The 26,047-nt window shown below is 34.6% G+C and overlaps 1 protein-coding gene across 1 annotated transcript; it reads left to right on the top strand.

Moving 5' to 3' along the window:
• The first annotated feature begins 1,037 nt into the window (after positions 1-1,037).
• BBS7 (Bardet-Biedl syndrome 7) lies at positions 1,038-25,941 on the top strand. Its single transcript, XM_058192647.1, has 19 exons — positions 1,038-1,208; positions 5,008-5,073; positions 5,924-5,986; positions 6,210-6,385; positions 7,720-7,906; positions 9,267-9,339; positions 9,604-9,720; positions 10,169-10,299; positions 11,921-12,005; positions 13,003-13,102; positions 15,506-15,698; positions 19,127-19,201; positions 19,543-19,608; positions 21,942-22,081; positions 22,395-22,559; positions 22,840-22,949; positions 23,043-23,146; positions 24,872-24,995; positions 25,690-25,941. Exons 1-19 carry the CDS (start codon positions 1,173-1,175, stop codon positions 25,824-25,826), a joined length of 2,148 nt encoding a protein of 715 aa, XP_058048630.1. The 5' UTR covers positions 1,038-1,172; the 3' UTR covers positions 25,827-25,941.
• Positions 25,942-26,047: the final 106 nt, after the last annotated feature.

The following is a 26,047-nucleotide window of genomic DNA, read 5'->3' on the forward strand; positions in this document are numbered from 1 at the left end:
GAATTAAGTTATTGCTGTCATTAATCAAGGCAGCCATGCAATCCAGGCTCTTCACATTGCAGTGTTAGGAAGAATGGGGATTGCCTCAGGGTGGTGGGTGGTTGGGTGGTGGTGGTCCTGGACTGCTGAATGAATGGTCATGACTCATAAGTCAAGGACTACCTGTATTCACTGATCTAAGGCCAAGCCATGTGGAACCACATGAATCTTAAGTTTTACAGATATACATTGCACTATACATATTCACTAATCGTAGCATTTATGAAGCTGAAGAAGCTTCTATTCAGAGCTGAAGAAGCTTCTTGGATGAGAAGCGAAACGTCTTCAAAGAAAAACCAGAAAGTCCAGTTGCCTCTTGAAAAAACACCTTTGGGACATAGCATTTATGGTCACCCTGCTTCTTCTACTCAAAATTCAATTTGTCACGATATTTTTGCATGTTAGCGTTTCAAATGTGTTCACATTTTTCTCTATTTGCCTTCAACTAACATATTACATACCGACTATTTTGCCCAGCACGATGAACCACAAACTAGACGATTACATGTTATACCAACCAGCTTGTCAGTCGTATTGTAGTGACTTGTATAAGCCCGTAAATTAACTGAGTAAAACACGGTTCTTGGCTACATACAACACGTGTCGGTTAACTATAGGTAGAGGCCGCCTTAACACGCGCCCCGAATGGAAAGCTTATGGGATAATAAAATGCCTTCGTCTAAACTCGGTGTTTTTCAAACTTGACAACTCTGAAATGTGTGGATTTCAGCCGCCGAATCCACCAGCCAGCTTTATTCCTCGGCTAAATCCAAGACTCCGCTTAGGAAACTTCGTCGCCGCCGCCGCCGCCTCCTCCTTGGGGTCTCCTCCAAATTTCAGATGCTCTTCAGTTTTTATCCCGAGCCGGGAATTTATTTATTTATTTATCTTGAGTGACAGCTCCTTCTTCAATCACGAAGGGCGTTTAAAGCGAAGCGTGCCGCCCAAGAGCGCACCGCCTCCAATAAAAAATCAGGGCATTGTCGGATTTACGCAAACCTGCCTCGTCGCCATAGTAACGAGAGGTCCGGAGATAGTTTTTAGGCCCTAAGCTTTGGCGATACTGATGCCCGCGGAGTACTGGAAAGAGGAAGCCGAAGCCAGCCTTGGAAACTTGCCCATTGCCCATTGCCATGGAACTGAGTCTGAACCGGATGGATTACCTGCAGGTACAGCGGGCGGACGCGATGCCTGTGACGGCCAATGTCGGCTGTTTTGCGCCCCCTCCCCCGGAAGCATCGTATTTTTAGTCTTCCTTCTCTATGCAGTTGTTACTGCAGACCACCTCTATTCTTACGTCTATGGCAGCCTTCCCGCAAAAAGATTTACCTTATTGACAGTATTGGCCGGGAGGTGGAATTTGTAGCCCAACCCATCTGGATGGCACCATTTTAATTCCTCCTTGGGAATTAGCAATTTTACCAGTGATTTGCAGGAAGAGAAGTCTGAATTCTTTTTTTTTTTTAAATAGTTTAATAAATCCAGTGGGGAAAAAGAATGAGATGCGAATATGACTCTTCAGTCTTTGGGGTATAAAAGTAATTTATAACCTGCAGTTACCTTTTATCTTCTTCGTTAGTTAACTTCCATCATTGGAGTTTTTTTATTAGTAAGGAATCTTTCAGGAAAATTTCTGAGAGTGCTAATTTGAGAGATAAGTTATTTATCTAATTTTAATTGTTTCTAACTTCTAATTAAAACAAAGGAAAACTAGTATATTGCAAAGCAAAGAAGGCATACATCAAAGAATGCATCTAATCCAATATAGGCCCTACTAAAGGCATTATTATAAAATGAAATAATGTGCAGCTGCAGTCAAAAGTATCTGAGAAAAGTGGGTGGGTCAAAAAATCAAGTTAGTGGCTTGTAATCAAAGCCCTGCCGCTTTAATCATGTATCAGTTGTACGTGCACGCACACACACACAGAGAGTTGAAACTTGGATTGTACAGCTGTGCCCAACCTCCTGACTGCTTGATCCCAGGGTAACCCTGGCTTCAGTCCAGTACTTTACTTGGTTGAAATTATAGATGTCTTGACACAAACCCCATGTATTAAACAAGTACATTTAATTTCTTATTTTCAGAATCTGGGTCCACAGAGGAATACCAGGAATACAGAAAAATATCCCTATTTATCACTGGGGCTAAAAAAATCTGGGCTGCAGAAGTCTTGATGACCACTAATAAAATCAGACTTCTTTCTTGCCATCTCCTGGGTGTCCATATTTATGCAACTCAGATCTGGTAACCCTAATATCATAAAACTATTAAGACTTCTTAAAATGGACCTTATATAACAGATTCAATGCTACTTCATATTTCAATATTTCTATACTTTATTCTTAGATTCTGTTTTTGGCCTGTTACTGTTCCTTAAGCAGCATTCCCTCACTTAAACCCAATTCACAATTGAAAATAGGGTTCTCTTGGACCTGCAACTCTGCTTAAGAAACAAGTGATAGCTGTGGCTAACTCTAGTGTGCTAATGGTAACCATTGCTGACATAGGAGGCTCTGCTGGTGGTCACTCATGCCTTGGTCACTTCACAGTTGGATGCAAGCGCATATTACATGGGGTTGCCTTTAAAGACCACCTAGAGCACGGGTGTCAAACTTGCGGTGTCACGTTGCCATCATGTCACTTTCGCTACTTTTTTCCCCTTTACGGAGCTGGGGTGGGCGTGGCCTACATGTGACACATCCGGCTCATGGGCTGCCAATTTGACACCCCTGACCTAGAGGTTGCAAGTGGTGCAAAATGTAACAGAATGAGTAGTTATCAGGAAACCTCCGTATGTCCATTTAACACCCCTATCTGAGTGCACATGCTTAACAGTGGGATTCCATTCAAGGTGTTTGTAAAGCTCTTTAGCACATAGGACTGGTTTATTTGTTGTATTCCACTTGTTCCAGTAGAAGAGGCACTGTTCAGTTCTTTTCCTTGAAACAATGCTGTCTGTCAAGACTTAGAAAACATATTTTTTTGGATGTGGTGCCTGATTTGTGGCATGATCTCCCTCAAAATTTGGCTGGCTTTTTTGTTCTTGTAATTACTTTTTTGTTAGGGTGTTTTTTGCTTTTATGGTTGTACAGTATTTCACCTGGAACTAGTGCACTAAAGAAAGCTAGTCATGGTTGCTACTTGCTCTTTGAGCAAGCGGATCCAAAGATTTGTGCCTAACTGCCATTAAGTTCCACTGTTTTCAGGGAGGCTTATGCTTAATGAGTATGGTCAAATCATTTTGAACTCACTGCTTTAAAGATTTAGAAGAGTTTTGAGTTTGCAATATTTCCATGGTAAAATATTTTGAGGCTGGATATAAATGGATAAAGCGAGAGAGCCAGTTTGAGGTAATGGTTAAGACATCAAACTAAAAACTGGGATACTTTGAATTCTAATTCTACTTTAAGCATGAAGTCAACTTTTAGCCAATCACTTTCTCTCAGACATGGGAAGGAGGCAGTGGCAAACCACTGTTTTTTTTTTTTAATTATTATTATTTTATTTTACACAATCTGACAAACACACCACATATAACATATAAATATTTCCTATTTCTAAACAGCGTTTCTTAGTGGTCTTCTTTCGCTTTTATACCTTTCCCCTCATATCACATTTGTTATTTTATTTTCTTTCTTATCTCCTTTTCTTTATTTACATTAAATTATCTAATATTAATAGCTTTACTTTTCTAGATTCTTATATATTTTCTATTTACATATTGTACATTCCTAATACATTCTGTACATTCTAATTTCTCCCCTTTATTTTTTTCCTTTATTTCTAGACTCAAGCCATTCATACCATTTATTCCAGATTATATAACAATCTGTCTCTTCTCTCTCTTTAATTTCTTTTGTTAACTTGTCCATTTCGGCACACTCTAAAACTTTCCCTATCACTTCTTCATCTCTTGGTATCTTTTCCTGTTTCCAATTTTGTGTATAAGTTATTCGCGCAGCTGTTATAATGTGTAAAATCAGATATTTTATTTCTTTGTTGTATGTTCTTGTAAAGATTCCTAATAAAAATGTTTCCGGTTTGCTTTCAACTGGTTGTTCTGGGTTGTTTTTTTTTTGCTATTTTTTAATATTTGCCCAGAATATTTTTGCCGCCGGACACGCCCACCATAGATGGTAATATGTTCCCTGAGTTTTTTGCATTTCCATCATGTTGAATTATTATTTGGGAACATCTTTGCAAGTCTTGTAGGTGGAAGGTGTGGCAAACCACTTTTGAAAACCCTGCTGAGAAACTGCAGGGACGTGTCCAGTCATCTGATGCAAATCAGAAACAACTGAGTGGAAGAAAAAATTCTCTATTTAGCCTGCTTACAATTTAATCATAATCTCTTACTCTTCTACCTAGTATCATAAACAAGTAGACCTCAACTTACGACCACAATTGGGAACATAATTTTTGTTGCTAAATAAAGCACTTGTTAAGTGAGTTTTTCCCATTTTATGACCTTTCTTGCCTTAGTTGTTATGTATATCATTGCAGTTGTTAAGTTAGTAACACAGTTGTTAAGTGAATCTGACTTTCCCATTGCTTGTCAGAAGTTCGCAAAGGTAATCACATGACCTTGGGACACTGCAACTGCCATAAATATATGCCAGTGGCAAGCATCCAAATTTTGATCAACTGATCACAAGGATTGTGCAAATTCGTAAGTGTGAAAGATGGTCATAAATAATTTTTTTCCCAGTGCCATTGTAACCCAAACTGTCACTAAATGAATGGTTTTAAGTTGAAGACTGCCTGTATACATATAAAAAGAAAGCGAAAGCATATGCATGTGTATATGCTTGTTGTAAAGCCAATATCATATTGTAAAGCATGCATTTTAATAATTAAATACTTGTTTTTCTCTATAACTATATTGTACTGGCATTTTGATAAATGAAAATTGGTTTTAAAATGGATGAGTTAAATATAAATACTAACATTTTTTTATTTGCAACTAGGTGGGTGTGACATCTCAGAAAACCATGAAGTTGCTCCCTGCATCAAGACGCAAAGCTACACAGAAGGTATTTATTTATTTGATTCATATTCTACACTTTGTTCAGGAGCTCAAGGCTATATAGAAATGTATTTATTAAAATAATTGTATGTCATAAAGATCAGACTTAAAAATTATACCTTTTTCTAAAAAAAGAAAAATAGTATAGAAAAAATATTTCTATTTTATGTGTGTACTATCCTAAATTACAAATAATGATCTTGTGATTTAATCTCATTTTGTTTATGTTTAAAATTCTTAAACTTACCTCTTAATTGTCCTATAATTTTTTTACATATAATTTGGCAGCAACTCATGCTATTTTTTACAACATAATAAATATTTATTTTTTCTCATATATCATTTGACAGAAATCTAGTACAATTTGAATCAATCATTTAATTTCATTCCATTATTTTCCTGAGGTTTCTTCTACAATATCCATCCTGACTATACACTATTTCTCTTGTTTCTACATAAACTACTTGTCCTTTTTCCCCAGTCTCCATAGTCTTAGTATCTTTTCTTTTTTATCCTTTAAGTACAATTATATCTCTTCTGCCCATGAGTTTAATTCTTCCAAGTTTAGTATGGTAATTTAGTATGTAAATAGGTAATTGGCTATTTACTGGAATTCCCTCCTTAAATATTTGCCTGTGATATTTTATATTTGCACCCATTCCATTCAATGGTTTCACAAAACTTAAATTTTTTCACAAGAGAACCATTTTGAAGTATCACACAGCATTTTAAGAAAAAGAATTAAATAGAAGAGGGGAAAAATTTAGATCTGAGTGTATAACCCAACAAAAAGGATTGACTTTTCTTTGTATTCTTAAAATAATAGTATATACATATCCTCTTATTTTACTTTAAAGGTGGTTACTGGAGACCATGATGGTGTTATTACCTGCTTTGGAATAAAAAAAGGAGAAGCTATCGTAAGTTTATTTATTGATTTAGATAGATGAACACTTAAATTAACAAAATAAAGTAATTTACTATTGTAAAATGTCAAGTAATTATAAAGATAACCATTTTGAAGGATCACATTTTCAAATGCACTATGACAGTAGAAAGAAAAACCTATATTTTCTGTGATTCAAATCCTATTAACTTTTATTTTGTAGTGATACAGAATATACTTTATTTTTTGTATTTTAGCCAGTATTCAAGACTTTGCCAGGAGAAAAGATTGCAAGACTAGAACTGGGAGGTGCTCTTAATACTCTTCAGGAGAAAATTTTCGTGGCTGCTGGTTCTGAGGTTCGAGGTTTTACAAAAAAAGGGAAACAGTTTCTTTCGTTTAACACCAACCTCACTGAAAACATCAAAGCTATGTGTGTATATCAAACATTGACTTAATGGTGCTTAGTTACGTGCTATATTTAACTTTAAAATGACTGAAACATATAGACAAAGAGAAAATGCATATAGTTAAACCATTATGTTGCAAGCTTCACTTGCATACTATATTTCCCTGAAAATAAGACCTTGTCTTATATTTTTTTTGAACCTCAAAATAAGGGCTTGGCCTTATTATCGGGGGGTCTTATTATTATGGGGGTGCAGGAGGCAGCAAGCGTGACCACCGCATGGCTGCTGCTGTGTTGCGCTGCTGTTGGCGGGAGTGGGGTGGGAGTTTGCAAGCGATCACTTCCCCTTTGCCCTCTCTCCCAAAAGTGCTGGCCATGCCCAACCCGTCACTAGGGCTTATTTTCGGGATAGTGTGTATATTTATGCCCACCCTAAAAATCAGGCTTGGACTTATTTTGGGGATATATCCTATTTTGGGGGAAACACTGTATTATAAAGAACCTCTTTCTTTTTCACCCATAAGAGGAACATTTTTAAAAGGTTCCTAAACTGTGAGAGGAATTAACCATGAGCAGGATCTTCTGATTCCTGAATAGTTGCAAATTGCTACATATACCTGTGAAAAAGCCTTCCTAGCCATAGATGTCGCCTGCTGAATAGCTAGGAGAACTCTCAAATTACAGTCTAAGGGGGAAAGTAAAACTCCATTCTGACAGACTTTCAGGTTAGGTCAAATCAGGAAGCAGACTGCACAAGTTTGACTGGAACCATGCTTTATTGATAGGCTATAGCAGGGTTATCAAATTTGCGGCTGGTGGCTCAGATGCGTCGCACACTGGCCATCCCCACCCCCAGTTTAGCAAAGGGGGAAGTCATGATACATCACATGATGGTGACATGACGACGTGAGTTTGACAGTCCTGGGCTATAGTAACAGAATATTGAAAGCTTGATTGTGGTTTCCCTTCTCTCCCTTTCATATCTCAATAAATCTCAGCTTCTTTCTAGCACTTGCTATTTCCAAGGTTAATTTTTATAAGCATTCCTTTTTAAACTCATCCCTTTGGCTCTGTTTAATAGACAAACATTGTATTTTAGCATAAATAGAATATATTTCTTATTTTTAGTCCTCCACTGTAATCACAACTGCATTGCAAGAGTACTTGCATCATATTTAGTAGTATTCAGAGAATTGTAAAAATTTTAAAACAAAATTTTTCAGATAAAAAAATAAATGGATTTCTTATTGGATTGTTATGTTGATTCCAAGTGTATGAATACTTAACAATTTATAATGTTCCCAAATTAGTGCTTTACTTTTTTTGAAAGTTTTAATTACAATGCTTTATTATTTTAGGTATATATCTGGATCAGATCTCTTTCTTGGTGCAAGTTACATTTATAACCATTACTGTGACTGTAAAGATCAGCACTATTATCTGTCGGGGGATAAAATCAACGATGTTCTCTGTCTTCCACCAGATAAACTGTCTTGCATTATACCAGTATTAGCATGTCAAGATAGAGTTCTTAGAGTTTTGCAGGTAAACCCTTTTTGTTCGTTGCCATTATTGAAGCCTGATTTATAAGTAGTAACCATTAATTATTACAGTTAAAAGATAAGTTAGTACAGAAAATGGTTCATCTGTTCATACCAATACCGTGTTTCCCTGAAAATAAGACCCTGTCTTATTTTTTGAACCCCGAAATAAGCACTTGGCCTTATTTTCGGTGAGGTCTTATTATTTTGAAGTTCATGGAGCAAAATAGACTCCTCCTGCCATCTTATCTGATTTCAACCTGTCTCCCTAATCCTAACCAGAGGAAATGGCAGGAACCGGCTGCACACACATTTAAATATTTTGGGGGAGGGTTTATTTTCGGGGAAGGGCTTATTTTCGGGGGAGGGCTTATTTTCAGGGGAGTATTTATTTTGGGGGGATGTCTTATTTTTGGGGAAACGCGGTAATTGTATACAATCATTTGAAAGGAAATTTTATCTGCTTGCAGCAATTCTGGTAAGTTGAATAAAAGCTAATGTATACTTGGAAAATTCCTTTTTCATGAAAGATTATTATTCAATTGGGGGTAATTGTACAGCTCTCTGTAAATTGGAAGGATAGGGATGAGCCTTAGGAGCAGCAAGTTTAATGCTACTCTAATTCTTTGTCTGCAGGGATTGGTAGAAAGTACTAAATTAGTTTTGAGGAAAATAAAGATTTCCTGATTCTGGAAATTCTGTTTTAGGCAGTGATTTAAGGAGTGAAACTTAAAAAACCTTAACTGAGCTACAGGCACTTAATTTTATATTCTGGAGCAGTTCAGAAATAATTTGCTTTTTGATTGGGTCTGCAATCTAGTTTGGAATAAATGTATGTGTTGGGATGAATTAGGCTCCAGTTTTTGATAATTTGATAGTTTAGGTAGTTCATTGATTGATTAGTCTTACAATCATATTAAAAAACCCAAACATACAATACAGAACTATTTCCAGAAAATTAATAGGCAAAAAATACAGTAGTAAAATACATACCTGCTAAATACGAAGAACCAACATTCAAATAAATGTATTGCCTTTCCATGATATTCTGATCTGTTCAGAATAATGGATTGTTAGATGAACTGCCTTATCTATCAATTTAGCAGTTCTGCTAGTAATGTATATGTCAGAGCCCAGGAAGAAATAGGACAATCTGCAATTTAGGTCCTAGTGTATTGTTCTTTCAAGTAGGGATTTTAAATATCTAAGTTTAAAAAGGGCATGCAGTTGACAATCAGGGTTCCAGTTTTCATTCCATTCAAAAAGAAGGAATGCAGTTTTGAAAATAAAAAAAATTATCCCTTCTAAATTAAAATTAAATGTTAAGGATTACAAGTAACAGTATCTCCATTTGATTTTTTGAGGGTTCAGATTTACTGTATGAAATGGAAGTCCCAGGTCCACCTACTGTTCTGTCCTTGAACAATGGAAATGGTGGTAAGTAGAATGTTTAGAAGTCTTTTAAATGTTATTAAAATGATGAATCTGATTTTCATATATTATTGTTTTAATAATTCCACATATTATCATGGATATTTTCTATACCATCCATTTTATATAAAATGATGGAAATGAAGCATAGTGGTTTTTTTTATTTCGTAAAACTGAAATTAAAAAATTAATAATTTTGGAATCCACTGAATAGAAAGTAGAATTCTACTCAATAATTATTCTAATAATAGTTTTAATTTATATTTCTAGGTGACTCTGGTGAAGATGTTTTGTTTGGGACATCTGATGGCAAAATTGGCTTGGTACAGATTACTGGTGTTTCTCCAATAGAAAAGTGGAAAATTGGAAATGAGAAAAAAAGAGGTGGTAAGTGTTTTGTGTTGTTTTCCTAAGTCTCCTATAACAGTTTTTAGTACAAGTTGGTAAAAAAATATATTATTTAAAAATAGGAATAAAAACAGTAAATACTGTACATAAGATTCTATCGTTTTTCATTACTATTTTTGTAAAATTCAATCAAAATGGTTTGAAATTTAGGCCTTATCTGGTACCTAATATAATATAACTTGTTATAATAACAAATATAAATAACTATTTTCTATGAAATTGATGTTTAAAGATTATATAATGGTGGAACTTATTCTATTTATAACTTGATTAAAATATAACTCCTGTGAGGAATTTATTTCATTCCAGAGTCAGGTAAACAGCTATTATATAGATATATATATAAAACCTTTTAAAAATGCTAGTTAAGTATAGTAGATGAAATTATAAATGTTTGATATAGATACCTGTTTATTCTTTTTGTCAGGCATCTTATGTATGGATAGTTTTGACATTTTGGGAGATGGGGTTAAAGAATTGCTCATTGGTAGAGATGATGGAATATTAGAGATCTATAAATTTGAAACTGAAAAGAACCCTGTTTTTAAATATGAATATGTAAGTATATTGTGTAAATCTATTGTTTCCAATTATAGTAAAACAATTTATTATGTTTATTTTCCTAAATAGTTTATTCTCTCTCTCTCCCTCCTCCCTCCCTCTCTCAATAAATAAATAAGAAAAAAAATGACCTATTTAGTTTTAGCAAGGTGGTTGCTTTATCTGAATTTAGAAGAATAAAAATATACCTCTGTTGGATCAAGACAAAGCCCATCTTAGTCCTACATTTTGTTTCCCATAATAGTCAACTAGCACCCTCTTGAGTGTATTTACAAATTGTGTTGGCCGTGTCCTCCATCAACTGCCTTTTTTTCTTTTCTCAAAAATCCTAGATGTTTAAAAACCCCAGTCCTTTTGATTGCCTACTTCTGTGCCTTTTCAAATTCTGTTAGAGGTAGTCCTCCACTTACAACAGTTCATTTAATGACTGCTCAAAGATACAACAGCACTGAAAAAAGTTATGACAATTTTTCATACTTAAAACTGTTGCAGCATCTCTGTGGTTGTACAATCAAAATTCAGATGCTGAGCAACTGACTCATACTTATAACGGTTGCATGTCCTGGGGTCCTGTGATCATCTTTTCTCATAATTCTGATAAGCAAAGTCAATGGGGAAGTCAGATTCACTTAAAACTGTGTTACTAACTTAACACCTGCACTGATTCACTTAAGAACAATTGCAGGCGAGGTTGTAACATTGGGCACAATTCACTTAACAAATGTCTCAGCAACAGAAATTTGGGGCTCAGTTGTGGTCATAAGTTCATGACTACCTATACATCCTTTTTTAAATGTGGTAACACAAAATTGTCCAAAGTGGCTTAGTGGCTAAGACATTGAGCTTGTTGATCAAAAGGTCAGACTCCCTAGTGCCATGTAACGGGGTGAGCTCCCGTTACTTGTCCCAGGTTCTGCCAATCTAGCAGTTCGAAAGCACATAAAAATGCAAGTAGAAAAATAGGGACCAGCTTTGGTGGGAAGGTAAAAGCGTTCTGTGTGCCTTTGACGTTTAGTCATGCCGGCCACATGACCAGAGATGTCTTCAGACAGCTCTGGCTCTTCGGTTTTGAAACGGAGATGAGCACCGTCCCCTAGAGTCGGGAACAACTAGCACATATGTGTGAGGGGAACCTTTATCTTTACCTAAACAAAATTGTACTGTCCACAGCAAACTCATGTTGTCACATGATGTATCACAACTTCACCCCCCCCCCTTGCTAAACCGGGGTGGGTATGGTCAGCATGTGACACATCCGGCCCACAGGCCACGAGTTTGACACCCCTGGTCTAGAGGCAGAAGTGTCATAGACTTAATATAAGAGAAATGTATATACAATGAAGAGAATATAACAAAAAGCAAATAATACCTATTTTATGCAATCCTTTTGAAATGTAAGAGTTAGTGATTAAAATCATGTTTTCAATTTCATTCAATTATCCTCCTTTCATTTTTGTAAGTATTTTATAAGTAATTACTAGTGTTTTGTGTTAGGTAACTTTCTTGCTATCTGCTTTTTCAACTTTTTTGAAATCTTGAGTTTTTCAGAATTAATTATTTTGTAAGATTTTAAACAACATGGAAAAGTAATATGTTAAAAGTTTGTTTGTTGTTTTAGGCTTTGTCGGAGAGTGTCACATCCATCCAAGGTGGCTGTGTTGGAAAAGAGGGCTATGATGAGATTGTAACGTCAACATTTTCAGGTTAATTTTGCTTTTACTTTCAGAGCTTTTCAGTTTAATTTCAATTTAACAAGAATAAAATAATATTTTTTTAAAAAAATAGTTGTTACATATATTGCCTCTTTTTTGGACACCTATTCAGTCAGTTCATTGTAAATTCATTTTGGCTGTGTTTAGACTAGATTCTTTGGGAATTTTTCTTTTACTCTATAACTCCTATAGTTGAGAAATGTTTTTAGGTCTCCCTGCATTTACTACAGATGTTAGATATCCTCACAGGTCCTCAAAAATATTTCATTCTGACTACTGTGAAGGCCATTTCAAAATCTTGTTTTTCTTTTCTCCAGTGTTTTGCCAGTATATTAGGTTGCTATTTTGCTTAAATGTCAAATCTCTTTTCAGTTTCAATTTCTTCAGTGACTTGAAGCATTAACTTTTAGGACATGTTGACTTTCCAAAACATGTTTGCCACTTCAAATGTGTTTATGTAGTTTGTGGCTAAAAAGTTCAATTTTTACATATTTCATTAATCCTGAACACTTTGTTACCATAGTTTCAGGCTTACAAAAATTTTCTTTTGCATACTTTAGATGACTTTCATAGAAATCAACGAAACATTTTATCCTAGCAACTCTGCCAATCAGATCATTGTTATACTGTATAAGCAATACTATATGATGGATCTTTTCTGAAGGCTGTTTTCAGTAATGTGAGAGTTCTATTTGTAGAGCATTTCAGGAGCAGTTTTAGTAGACTTTTCTTCATCTTTCAGTCTTGAATTTCTACAGTTCCATGTAACTTCCAATTCTTAACTGCTTCTTATCTGGCATATGATGTGGTGATGTGGACAACAAATAATTTAATAAATAAATAATATAAAACATTGCTAGCTGGCAAAACGTAGACAGTTTTTTTAACTTATGGATTCATAGAGTTTACCTATTTCTACCTAGTAGAAATACCTAAAATTTTGCATAACAATAGGAATCTGAAATCTAAAACTATATTCATCTTTTAGGATGGGTGTCTGGATTAACTACAGAACCTATTCACGGAGAATGTGGATTAGATGACTTAAAGATGACTCATGAAATGCAGAATAAAGTTTTGTCCTTAAGGTAATGTAACAATTTTGTGAAACTGTAATAATTTTGTCTTAATGTGGCACACATTTTGAGTTGTTTTATGTCAGTGCACCCTAATTACAATGGTGTTGTGTCTTGCCCGCTCTCACTGCAGCCGGGGTCTCCTTATCTGCTTCCGAACGCTGAAGAATGTCCTCCCGGCCCCAGCCCTGGCTCCATGCCCAAGCAGGCTGCAGAGGAGGGAGCACCCCCCGGCCCCAGCCCTGGCTCCATGCCCAGGCAAACGGAGCAGCTAGACCCCTCCCCCTCCTCCACAGCATGTGAGCCTGAGGAAAGTTTATTTCCAACAGCTGCTGATTGGAGTGACCCTCGCATCAGAAGACTGGATAGGCGGAGGCAACAGAAGGAAGGGCAGGCCTTAATGAGTGCTGAGTCATGGAGCCACACCCCATGGCCTATATAAAGGATCTGCTTTCTGGCAGTCTCTGAGTCAGGCAAAGTCGAACTTATCTTGCTGAAGTCACTTTCTGGTCTCCTGCCTGCTCTGAGGACTTTGCTAGGACTTTGGGCAGAGCTGCAGAGGCAAGCCTGATTCGGATTTCCCTGACCCGGCCGTCAGCGGAGGAGTGGGACACGACAAATGGTGAAATCCTCTGCGGGTTGCCACTAGTTCGCTATGTGCGCATGTGTGGTGTGCACCAAATGTATGCTGCGCGCACATGCACAGTGTACACCAACATGTGCTTTATGTGGAAAAAGGAGCTGTTTGAAGGTAAGTAGAACAGTGGGGTGGGGGGAGAAACAGCTGTGCCGCGCGATTCAGATTCGCTAGAAAGCAGGATTTCCTTCTTTTTAGCAAATCTAAATCGTGTGGCACAGCTGATGGTCGGAAATACCAGTACCTTTTTTTTACTACCGGTTCTCCTGAACCGGTAGCATTTCACCCCTGCCTAATTATATACTTGCTACTTAGTTGCCTTGTAAATGGCCAGTGAAATGTTTGTGATAATTTTTTATTAAACTTTCAATAATTGTTTTGCATCAACAATTAATTTTTTTGTAAACTCTCCTCCATGACACTTTATGCTTTTTGAAAATAAAATAGATTTTATAACACACTTTAGCTATTTGGTAATATTTAATGGCCTAATAATCAATACAAGTTAAATTAACATAGTCATGACGTTATGCATATAATAACCAGATTTGCTTCCTGTCATATATCTGGCTTAATTTCCTAGTTTAACATTAGGTCAAAATTCCCCAGTTTAAATATAGTGCAAACACAGCCTAGTGTAGCCTTGTGCATCCTAGCATAATTGCAACTTCCTGTCAGCTTTATCTCTGACTTGGTTGTTGGAAGTCAATAGGAAATAGCCTCTCCCAACAACCATGGGATTTGGCAACTGGTACTCCAGGGATTGCCATTGCCAAGTGATATAATTGTGCTTTATAGCTGCATTGTTTGCCAATGGAAGGTCAGATCCCAATTGCCATTGTAAGTTGAGGACTAAATAAATAGTGACTTTGATGTACTGTTTTTTACTATAGATTTCAATTACAGTATTGTTTTTGCATTTTAGTCTTTATTTTACCCCTCTTTTCTGTGTGGGGTACATTGACGTCTAAAACAATGAATTAAAAATAATATTCGAAATCAATAATTAGAAAATAGAACATCAAAGTCAAAATTTATTTAGAATCAACACACAATAATGGTGTTTTGGACAATTTTTAAAGATTTTTAGAGTAAGCAAAGGCAGAGAATATTCCATAAAATGGGGACCACCAAGAAAATTTTTTTCTCCGGCTCACACCTCATAAATGGATCTCATAAAGAGGGGATAAAGGAGAAACTGCAGACTGTCTCTAAATTACTTGATCAGCCAAGCAGATTCAATGTTATAGTTGGAATTGCTGAAATTACCATAGGATCAGATTGTGGTTTAAAATAAAGCTGCTACAAGAAGTTATGAGAGGTTTTCAGTAGGCTACTGAATTAAACAGATGGTTTTTTAATAACACTTTTATTTGTATACATCCTTTTGAGCATTGCATACTAGTCTGACCTAATACTAGGAAAATATAATTCCAGCATCTAAAATCTATTATATATTTCCAGGACAGAATTCTGCTGTTTACAATTTTAATATTAATGAATTTATTTCCATTATTATGGTCCATTGCAGTCAGCCAGATTTGGCATTTTTGTGTACCTATTGAATCCTTTCCAAGGGCCTGGCAAAGGCAGATGTGGATGTCTGATGATGTTATTATTTGTTAAATTTATTTGTCGTTTATCTCTTCATGGAGCTATTCTGGGCAGCTTCATTCTAAGTGGCACCATTTTACCTTGTCTCTGTCTCTATTCTCTTTCTTTCTCCCTTTCTCATACACATAGAGTAATTTTGTTTGCTAATTATTGTGTTGTTTTAGGAATGAATTGGAACAGTTACAGATGAAAGTACTTCAAGAACGTGAAAAATACCAGCAGTCTTCTCAGTCTAGCACTGCTATTTCAGCAGTCCCAACATTCAGTATAAATGATAAATTTGCATTAAACAAAGATGATGCCAGCTACAGCCTTGTTTTAGAAGTCCAGGCAGCAATTGATATTGTCTTGTTACAGGTGAGACTCTGTTTAGAGAAATTTAGTAAGTCTTGGAAACTGGATACTTGTTTATCTTTAAAATAGATGAATTCCAAATATTCAGTTTTTGTCTGAGGGTTATACTTGGGTGGAATTAAGACAGATATGTATTCTGACAAAAACTGAAGTATAGAAAATCAGATTGAAATGGATAAGTTTCTTCCAAGTTCAAAAATTTTATTAGTTTATCAGAGTATAAAATACAAAAGAAAATAAAAATAATGGGAACTAGGAAATAGGAAAAGGGAAAAAGGGAAAGTGTGGTGTAGATAGAAAAAAAAGGTGTTGATTTCTGACTCTTAGCACAGTAAAAGATAATAACATTACAACCTCAATTTTTTACTTTTATACAATAATATATACTAGCCATTTCTATAACAACAAACATATCTCATCAGCAAAACCAAAGTCAGAGTTTCATTTTTTCATCACAAGCACAAAATCCAGATGCAGTTTTCTAATACAAACAAATATACCATAGATATATTGTTTTCTTTGAATAATCAATTTAAGCACCCTTCCTTTTTTTCTTTGCTGTAAATATATATTTCTATTTGCAATTATTAATCTTTATAGGCTATTATAATTTATATTAGCAAATTTACTGTACTTTTTCAGATTCTCTAACCTTAAAAAGAAAAAAACTTTTTACATCCATTTTAAAATTCTAAACTTTTCTTTAAAAGTATTTGTAAAATCAATAAATTCTAATACATCTTTTTTTAACATCCTCTTAACATAGATTTCTTTCTATTTCTTTCTATTACATATTACATTCCTTTCTATTACATATATCAGATTGGCAAAAATCCATCCTAACTCCAATTAACTTTAATATTAAATTTAAGTTACTCCTTTCAACTTATCTTCATAAAACAAAATATTTTTTCTTCTCTGGAATGTCTATCAAGTAATTATAGGGATTCCCAACATTTTCTATATTCCGCACCCCTAGAATGCTTATAATTATGCATATAATAATTATTATATGATATATAATTATATTATATTATATAAACAAATAATTATATGCATAATATAATAAATAATTATATGCATATAATTATGCATATAGGGATGTGGTGGCTCAGTGGTTAAGATGCTGAGCTTGTCGATTGAAAGGTCAGCAGTTCGAATCCCTAGTGCCATGTAATGGGGTGAGCTCATGTTACTTGTCCCAGCTTCTGCCAACCTAGCAGTTCGAAAGCGCGTAAAAAATGCAAGTAGAAAAATAGGGACCAGCTTTGGTGGGAAGGTAACAGTATTCTGTGCACCTTTGGCGTTTAATCATGCTGGCCACATGACCACGGAGACGTCTTCAGACAGCGCTGGCTCTTTGGCTTTGAAACAGAGATGAGCACCGCCCCCTAGAGTCGGGAACAACTAGCACATATGTGCGAGGAGAACTTTTACCTTAATTATGCATATACACTATAATTTTTAAACTTCTAAACCCAAATTTTCGCATTCCCTGGATTATTGTCTCACACCCCAGGTTGGGAAACCCTGAATTATAGACTTCTCTTTTTCTCAAGCAATTCTCAACTTTGTTAGTATCCATGAAGAAAAAGTCCCAAACTTTTCTTCTTGAAAATTGCAGGTTTTCTTGGAACTTTTCTGTTAATTGTACTGGGACACTTAAAACCATCATCATAATAAAGATTGGTGCCAGATTTGTATTTCAAAGTTGCAATTGCATCTTTTGCATTATTAGCTACTTGTGAAATTGCCTCAGTGGTTTGATAACTTTCTACACATAATTGCATCTCTAAAGTAGTTTGAGTAGTTTTTATAATATCCTTAGAATATAATTGAACTATAAAGTGAAGAGTTTTATTTAATAATTTTTCAAGCACATCTCTAATAATTTGCTGAAATCCCTGCTCCATCTTCTTAACTTTCTCTTGTGACCAAAAAGTAATTTTTTTAGTATGTCATTTAAGAATTGTTAGCCAATCAGAGTTCATAAAAATTAGAACGTTTTAACCATTCGCAATAAAGCAAACCAAGTTACAGATTACTTAAACATAGGAAAATAAAACCAGAACTTTCTACCCTTATGTTTCTCCATCAGAGTTAAAAAAGATACTCCATGATTCCTTATTTTAGCCTGCCTTCAGCAACTCTTTCTTGTTTAACAATAAAAAGTCCTCAAAACGGCTGAGATCTTCAAAAAAGAGTAACATGCTATGGCTGAAAAGAACCTCTTTTAATTTAACGAAGATAATAATCCCTAAAAGCAATTAAGAAATGAAAGGCACAACTTATTGTCCATTTGAAAAATAAATTCCAAAATGGCTTTTTCAACAACAAAGTGATTGCTGTCTGCCTGCCAGCTGAACAACTCACCAGCTCACTCCAAAGCTACTTGCAGACTGTTGCTGTAAAAAAAAGCTCCTAACCATTATTTCTGACAATCAGCTGTGCTGTGTGATTTAAAATCTAGAAAGCAGGAATTCTAAAATCTAGAAAGCAGGAAATCTTCCCAAGCCTCCTTTTGGTGCGTACTGTGCAGCATGCATTTCGTATGCATTGTGCATGTGTGCGCAGTGCATTTGGAGTGCAGCGCGCATGCACACAATGCACATTTGGAGTGCAGCACACATGCACACATTTGGAGCACAGCACACATGCACGCCGCGCATTTGGCACGTACTATGTATGCGCACAATCAGCACGCGCTTGGCACATATCGCACACTTGGCACACAGCACGCGTGGCCAGCAAACCGGTGGCAGACCGCTTCAGATTTTACCACTGGAGTACCGGTGTTCAGTTTATTAGTAAGTTGAAAAAGCGACAGGCTAGAGGAAACCCTTTTAGGGAGCTCTCCCTAGATATGTTGTCGGTTGGCATCTTCACTGGACATCCTGAAATGGATAGATTTAAACTGAATTACTGTTATTAAATCCTATCTCACGTAACTGATACACTTCTCATAAATCCATATTTTATTTTAAGGCACAAATAGAAAAAACACATATTATTTTAAGAGAATAATGAAATGAGTTCCAGATTTTAAATAATACTTCCACTAAGGATTAGTCAATCACATATAACATGATCTTCTTGTAATTTCTTTTTTTTCTTTTTTATTTCTGACAGTTTGTCATGCTCTTGTATTAAAAAAGTGTATATATTGCAATGTATATGACTGTTGAGTCACGTCAGATAATTACTTCATGGGATCAATATCTATTAATAATGTTTAATGTATTGAAATATTTGACATAACCAAAATAATTAAAAAGAAAGCAAACTCTGAAACAAGCTTAGGAGCAGCTCCTTTTTTAGACAATATCTTTTTACTGTAAGTTTTTACAAGAATCTTAATTACTATATAAAGACACAATTGAACTACCTATATATTCACTGGTCCTTTAATTTGATACTGTTTGTCACCATAGTGCGATGTTCCTATAGACCTAAAAGATGTGGATAAAAATTCAGCTGTGGTCAGTTTTACCAACTGTGAATCTGAGGTATGTGCAATTGCTGTAGTTCAGTTTAATTCAATGGAGTTAACTGGATTTTGGCTTTCAAATCTACTGGAAAGTAAAGTTGTTAATCAATTTGAATAAATTTTGTTTTTAATAAAAATGCTTTTAAGGCACATAACATTTGAGTTATTATTGACTTATTAAATTTCTTCTTTTAAAAAAGAAAATTGGTGTTACTAAATGTTCTCAAGTTCTGTGATAGTTAACAAATTTTAAATTGACTTTTTTAATGCTTATATTAAATGTTTATTTTCATACTAGATCAAATTTGAGCCTCTATGCTAGTTTATAAATTTACTGTTCCAACTATATTTTTTTCACAGCCAAATGGTAACTTCCTCCTTGCTACTTATCGGTGTCAAGTACATACCACCCGAATAGAACTTAAGGTAATGATTTAAACAAGATAACTGACTCTATTACAAAACTGCAAATTTCAGAGCATATTCAGAACAGAGCAACAGTAATCCTGAAAATTATTAAATGAGAAGTTATATTTTTGTTTTAGAATTTATGTACTAATTCCTGAACTTACGTACCAATTTTCAAATATGCAACATTAATGTGGCATAAATAGATGCTATGCATAAAAATGATCTGTAAATTGATCTCTGAAAGTTAATTAACCCTCCCTATTTTATTCAGATGGAATTAATTGTCATCTTCCAATTTTCAAATGACTAATTCTTTTGTGGAGGCTTATTGGCTTAATACAGACTGCTTGAATTCAGTAGTTCTTAGATCTTTTTGTATATCTGAATGAAATATTTTTCAAGAAGGCAGTTGCGTTGATATCGGTTTCAATATGTAGTCAGTAACGAATTAAATGAAAACTAGTTAAAGTAGAATGACATAATTATTTCATTTAAAACAAAATGTTTTAAATAATAGGCAACGTTCAAAACTATTGGAATAGAACTCCATAAATTTACAATTTCATGAAATAGTGCATTATAATTGTATCTAAAGATCATATATTTTTTCACTTTTTTAATAAAAATATAAATTATAAAAATCTCTTTGCAAATAGTTTAACATGCTATGCATGCACTTTGTCAATCTAATACTGTAGTGTAACCATAGTATATCTATGTATCAGTATAGTTTCAGGCATTTTTTATCAAATAGGCACAATATAGCACTATATAAAGAATATGCAATGAATTTTTTACATATTTTTTACAATAATCGCTTGGATTATTGTAATGCTCTCTACATGGGGCTCCCCTTGAGGTGCACTCGGAGGCTTCAGTTAGTCCAGAATGCAGCTGCGCGGATGATACGCGTAGCTCCCACGTAACACCGCTCCTGCGCAGACTGCACTGGCTACCTGTGGCCTTCCGAGTGCACTTTAAGGTTTTGGTTACTACCTTTAAAGCGCTCCATGGCTTAGGGCCTGGGTACTTACGGGACCGCCTGCTGTTACCGCATGCCTCCCACCGACCCGTACGCTCTCACAGAGAGGGACTTCTCAGGGTGCCGTCCGCCAAGCAATGTCGGCTGGCGGCCCCCAGGGGAAGGTCCTTCTCTGTGGGGGCTCCCACACTCTGGAACGAGCTTCCCCCGGGTTTACGCCAAATACCAGACCTTCGGACCTTTCGCCGCGAACTGAAGACACATCTTTTTATTCACGCAGGGCTGGCTTAAGTTTTATCGATTTTAAATTTCTTATTATTAATTTTAAATTGGGGTTTTAGTTTTTATATATTTTAAAGTTCTTAGGCTGATTATAATAAGTTTTTTAACTTGCATTTTAAGTGTATATTGTATTGTTCGTTTTTTACTCTCGCCTGTACACCGCCCTGAGTCCTTTGGGAGAAGGGCGGTATAAAAATAAAATAAAATAAATAAAATAAAAAATAAATAAAATAAATACCAATTTAATATAGCAGTTGAAACACTCTCTAAAGTTACATTACATGGTAGTTTTTAAGCAATGTTTAGTACAATCTTAAATTAGGATTAATGTAATTTCCAATGATTCATTGAGACTTTTAACTTCTAAATCAGGGGTAGTCAACCTTTTTATACCTACTGCCCACTTTTGTATCTCTGTTAGTATTAAAATTTTCTAACTGCCCACCGGTTCCACAGTAATGTGCCGTGTATCGTCGTCTGCACTTGCCTCTCGCGCATCGTGGATTGGGGTTGGGGGGTGGCACCGGCTACCAGCTCTGCTTGTCTGTTGCAGCTGGGTGGTGTGGGGCGAGATGTGCGACCTATTCTGGGACGAGGGTCTTTTGTTTGCAGTTGCACTCTAGCACCATTTAGTTTCACTTACATAATGTGAACTAAACTTAAGCGTGGGCGATACAAATAGTGTATTTTCAGAAATTTTAATTGTCATGGGAAATTTTATGAAAACCTAATGAAAATGTTTTTAAATAGTCAATTTAAAAAGTCAATTAAATTAAAAAAAAGGAAAGTGCTTCAGTATCGGACAAAACCCCTACTGCCCACCATGAAAGCTGGAATGCCCACTTGTGGGTGGTAGGGACCAGGTTGACTACCACTGTTCTAAATAGACAGAATAGCATTGTAGCTGGTGTTTCCACTGATATGCTATCCTTGGTTACAAGCTTTAAAATATAATGAATATCACCAAATAACAAGTCATTATATGAAAATTCTAAACTATTTTAGATTGATTTTTTTATATAGAACTAAAAGTTTTGTATATTAATCGAAATTCAGATACATTTATATTGTGTTCCTTGAACAGATTCTATCGATTGAAGGTCGCTATGGAACTCTGCAAGCATATGTCATTCCAAGAGTTCAACCCAAAACTTGTCAAGTTCGGCAGTATCAGATTAAGCCTCTGTCACTTCATCAGAGGACACATTGCCTTGACCATGATAGGTATTGTTTTAGAGTTCTTGCACATTGAATCTAAACTGCAAGTTAGTTTGAATAAAGGTATTGAAGTGAAGGCTTTTGAAATATGTTATAATTTCAAATCTTTACTAAAAAAAACTGTATTGATTTAATGCGCTTAGCCTCGAAACGTGAAAATTACAGGCACTATCCTTATCTCATTCCAGCACTGAAAGCAATTTTCTGTGGCAATGACTTGAATCACTTGTTACATCTATGTCCTTGTGAACGAAGCAGACTTTCTTTTAATTATTTAAAAGAATTTAATCTGTATTTGTTTTATTTTCTTGTTTTCCAGACCCATGAATACATTGACTCTCAAAGGACAGTTCAGTTTTGCTGAAGTTCATTCCTGGATTGTATTTTGTTTGCCTGAAGTTCCTGAAAAGACACCATTGGGGGAGAGTGTCAGCTTCTACTTTCAGAACACTTTTTTGGATACTCAGCTTGAATGTACTTACAGGTAAAATGGAACAACTATTGAAACACACTGTCTTTTTAAAAGTTTGCTTCAGTCCTAAACAGATTAATTAAAATCGATGTTTAATCAAACCTCTTTGAAGAGTTACAACATTTTGAAATTTATCTAAAACTTCTCAATTGGGAAATATTTAAATTAGGAACCAAACTACTTAATTAACGTTAGTCAACTGATAAAAATATTTTAAAATATTAGTTCTGCTAATATTACAATAATTCTACAAAAATCTTTTTTTAAAATGGGAGTTATATTGTTTGTTTAGGAAAGGTGAGGGTTATTTCAAATCTGACAATATATCTACAATATCCATTCTCAAGGATGTACTCTCTAAAGAAGCCACTAAAAGGAAAATTAACCTCAATATATCATGTGGTAAGGATTCTTTTTTACATTTTATGATTTCATTCTGTACATAAAATATATACTAGTAACTATTGAGTTTTTTCTTGCTGGGTCTTCTTTTAGATATGGATGAAGCATCTGTGAATCATACATTAAACCTTATCCATCCAAAATTAGAGTATCAGTTGATGTTGGCTAAAAAAGTTGAACTAATAGATGCTTTAAAAGTAAGTCTTTAATAGATTAGTTGATAGTTTTGCTTGCTTGTTGTGTAATATTTTTTGCTGTATCACATGTTCATTAATTGTTTTCAAAACTATAGGAATTATCTATTTAATAGATTTATATGCCATCCAATAGCTTTGGACAACTTGTAAAAATTATAATCAGATAATAGACTAAACACTATTGTTGATAAGGTGTAATTTGATAATTCCTTAAACTGGAATACGAAATGGGTCTGTTCAGTTCCAGCATCAGTTTATTTCAGGGTAGGTGTTTTCCAGGGGAAAACCCATTAATATACAATTAGTCATGATATCTGAGAATTCAAAAAATTATAATTCAGTAATGCAGTGACAATAAGTAATAGAACAAGTGCTTTTATATACAGAAAATTCCAAGTTGTCCTTACAATTAAAATTATCAATTTTACTGGACAACTGCTTCAAATCAGAACAGACAATATTGTGGTCAGTGGGTAAACATTCAGAATTAATATTGTATATTCCAATTTTAAATATTACTACCATAGTTATGTTCTAACTAGTAACTAGCAAAAGGTAATTATTAGCAAAGAATAACACTGAATTACAAGTAGAAAAGTATTTGCAATTGAAAAAGACTCCAGCACTTCTCCACTAGTAATCAGGACTCAAATCAGCATAGATTAACTCTAAGGTTAACTTCTGACCAACAATCAAATAAGCAATACCGCAATCAAGAAACTGACAAAGAGCAGACAGCAATCCTTACTAGCAATGATGTTACCTAGCTAGGATAATGAAATGTCTGCAAGAAAACAAGCAAGTTTACAGCACCAAGGACCCCCCTCCCCATATTTGCAATAGTTAGATTATAAATACATTGTGATATTTTAATCCATTCATCTTCTTGTGCTATTAAATATATTTTTACAGCTCTTCTATTTGTTTACTTGTAATCTTCTGAGAATATTTTGGCTATTGAGAAGATAAGAAGTATCTTAAACATATAAATATCCCAGAATGCTGTGTTTCTAATGCAAGCCTTGCATACGATATAAACATAGTTTAAAAGTTTATATGAAATAAATGTATATGTGAATCAAACACTTTGGTAAACAATAAGGTGTTATTTTAATTTATATAGCTGAAAAAACAAAACTTTTTTCAAATGTGTTTTCCTGGGATTATGCTGCAGCTTAATAAAGCGCAGATTACAGATACTGGTTGCAGCTGTTATAAGGAATTGCTAACAGGTGCTATGTTGTGTAGCACATCTACAGTGTAGACTATTGACTCTGAAATACTGCACAACACTAGCATAATTAAATAACAGCTTACGTCTCTCTTTTGAGTTTAACTTTTAAAAAATTGGGGAACCTTCAGGTTATAGTTTTAGAAAATTGTAAATTGATTAAACAATAGCAATACCAATAGCACTTAGACTTATATACCACTTTATAGTGCTCTACAGCCCTCTAAGCAGTTTACAGTCAGCATATTGCCCCAACAATCTGGGTCATTTTACCCACCTTGGAAGAATGGAAGGCTGAGTCAACCTTGAGCCAGTGAGACTCGAACTGCTGAACTGTTGGCAGTTATCTATAATCTATATATTATAATCTATATTATCTATAATGCATTTATCTGGTTTCTTAATTGCATCCATTTGTGTGTAACCTTCCAACAATTGCATATTTTAGTTTAACTTCTTTAATTGTCTTAACATTTTATTATTATGTGATTAAGGAATTGCAGGCTCATGAAGGTAATATGGATTTCCTGATTCCAGAATACCGCAGTATTTTGGAAGAATCTGATCAGCTGCTCATAGAACACAAGAAACAGCCAACATCTCTTGAAAGACTTTATGGTTGGTTCATTAACTTTTTTCTACTATTACTTCTTGTTCTAGCAGTAATAAACTCTGGGAAAACAAATTTGTCATTCTTGTTGAATATTTGTTTTCCTTTGATGAAAGATGTTTTAGCCTTTAAACATGAAAAATACACAATGCAAATGTTTTATGTTAAAGGCAATGATGGAAATAGTTGTGGTGGATATTATATATAGAAGTGCTTTATATTTAATAGAAAAATTATATGTAATTATAATTTAATGCATTAAAATTAACAAATACTTGTTTGAAATATTCCAGACCCTAGGGATCACTGTTTGTTTCTATGCTTGGAACAGGTCTTCCTAGTGTCTTTGGACATATTCAATACTGCAAGTAGACGATACATATGTAATGAGCTAGTTATATATATAATATACATGAAAACTGGCTACACAGTAAAACACAGAAATGTGAAAATACTGGGTAGAATGCACAATATGTTGAAAATGAAAAACCTACCACTGATTTCTTTCATTCTATATTCTGTTTAAGATTTCTGATCTACAACTGTATTTCATTCAGATTATTCCACATGACCTATATATTATAGATCATTCATAAAATTAATACCTCCCATGGATTCTGTTCTTTATTAAACATTTGCAGTAGTACTTGAAATTGTTCTTTTCTAATTTTGATTAATTGTTTTGTATATTTTATTTTTCAGGTATGATTACTGATTTGTTCATAGACAAATTTAAGTTCAAAGGTACAAATGTGAAAACCAAAGTTCCTCTGCTCCTGGAAATTTTAGGAAGCTATGATCAAAATACATTACTTGCATTTTTTGATAGTGCTACGTGAACTACAAGAACTGAAAAAGCAATGAAATTTCTTTAAAGAAAAGAGATCAAGATGCAAATGAAGAAAACTGGTGCTTCATTAATATAGTTTATATATATTAAAGAGCTTTATTTCTACTGAATTCTTGTATTGTGTTCTGTGATACCATGTAGGAGGGAGGGAGAGATAATTCTAAACTGCCAGTTGCCATCATGAGGCTTGAAGAGATAATGGCATATTTA

The sequence above is a fragment of the Ahaetulla prasina genome, chromosome 8 (assembly GCF_028640845.1).
Source record: "Ahaetulla prasina isolate Xishuangbanna chromosome 8, ASM2864084v1, whole genome shotgun sequence".
In the NCBI taxonomy this organism is placed as follows: domain Eukaryota; kingdom Metazoa; phylum Chordata; class Lepidosauria; order Squamata; family Colubridae; genus Ahaetulla; species Ahaetulla prasina.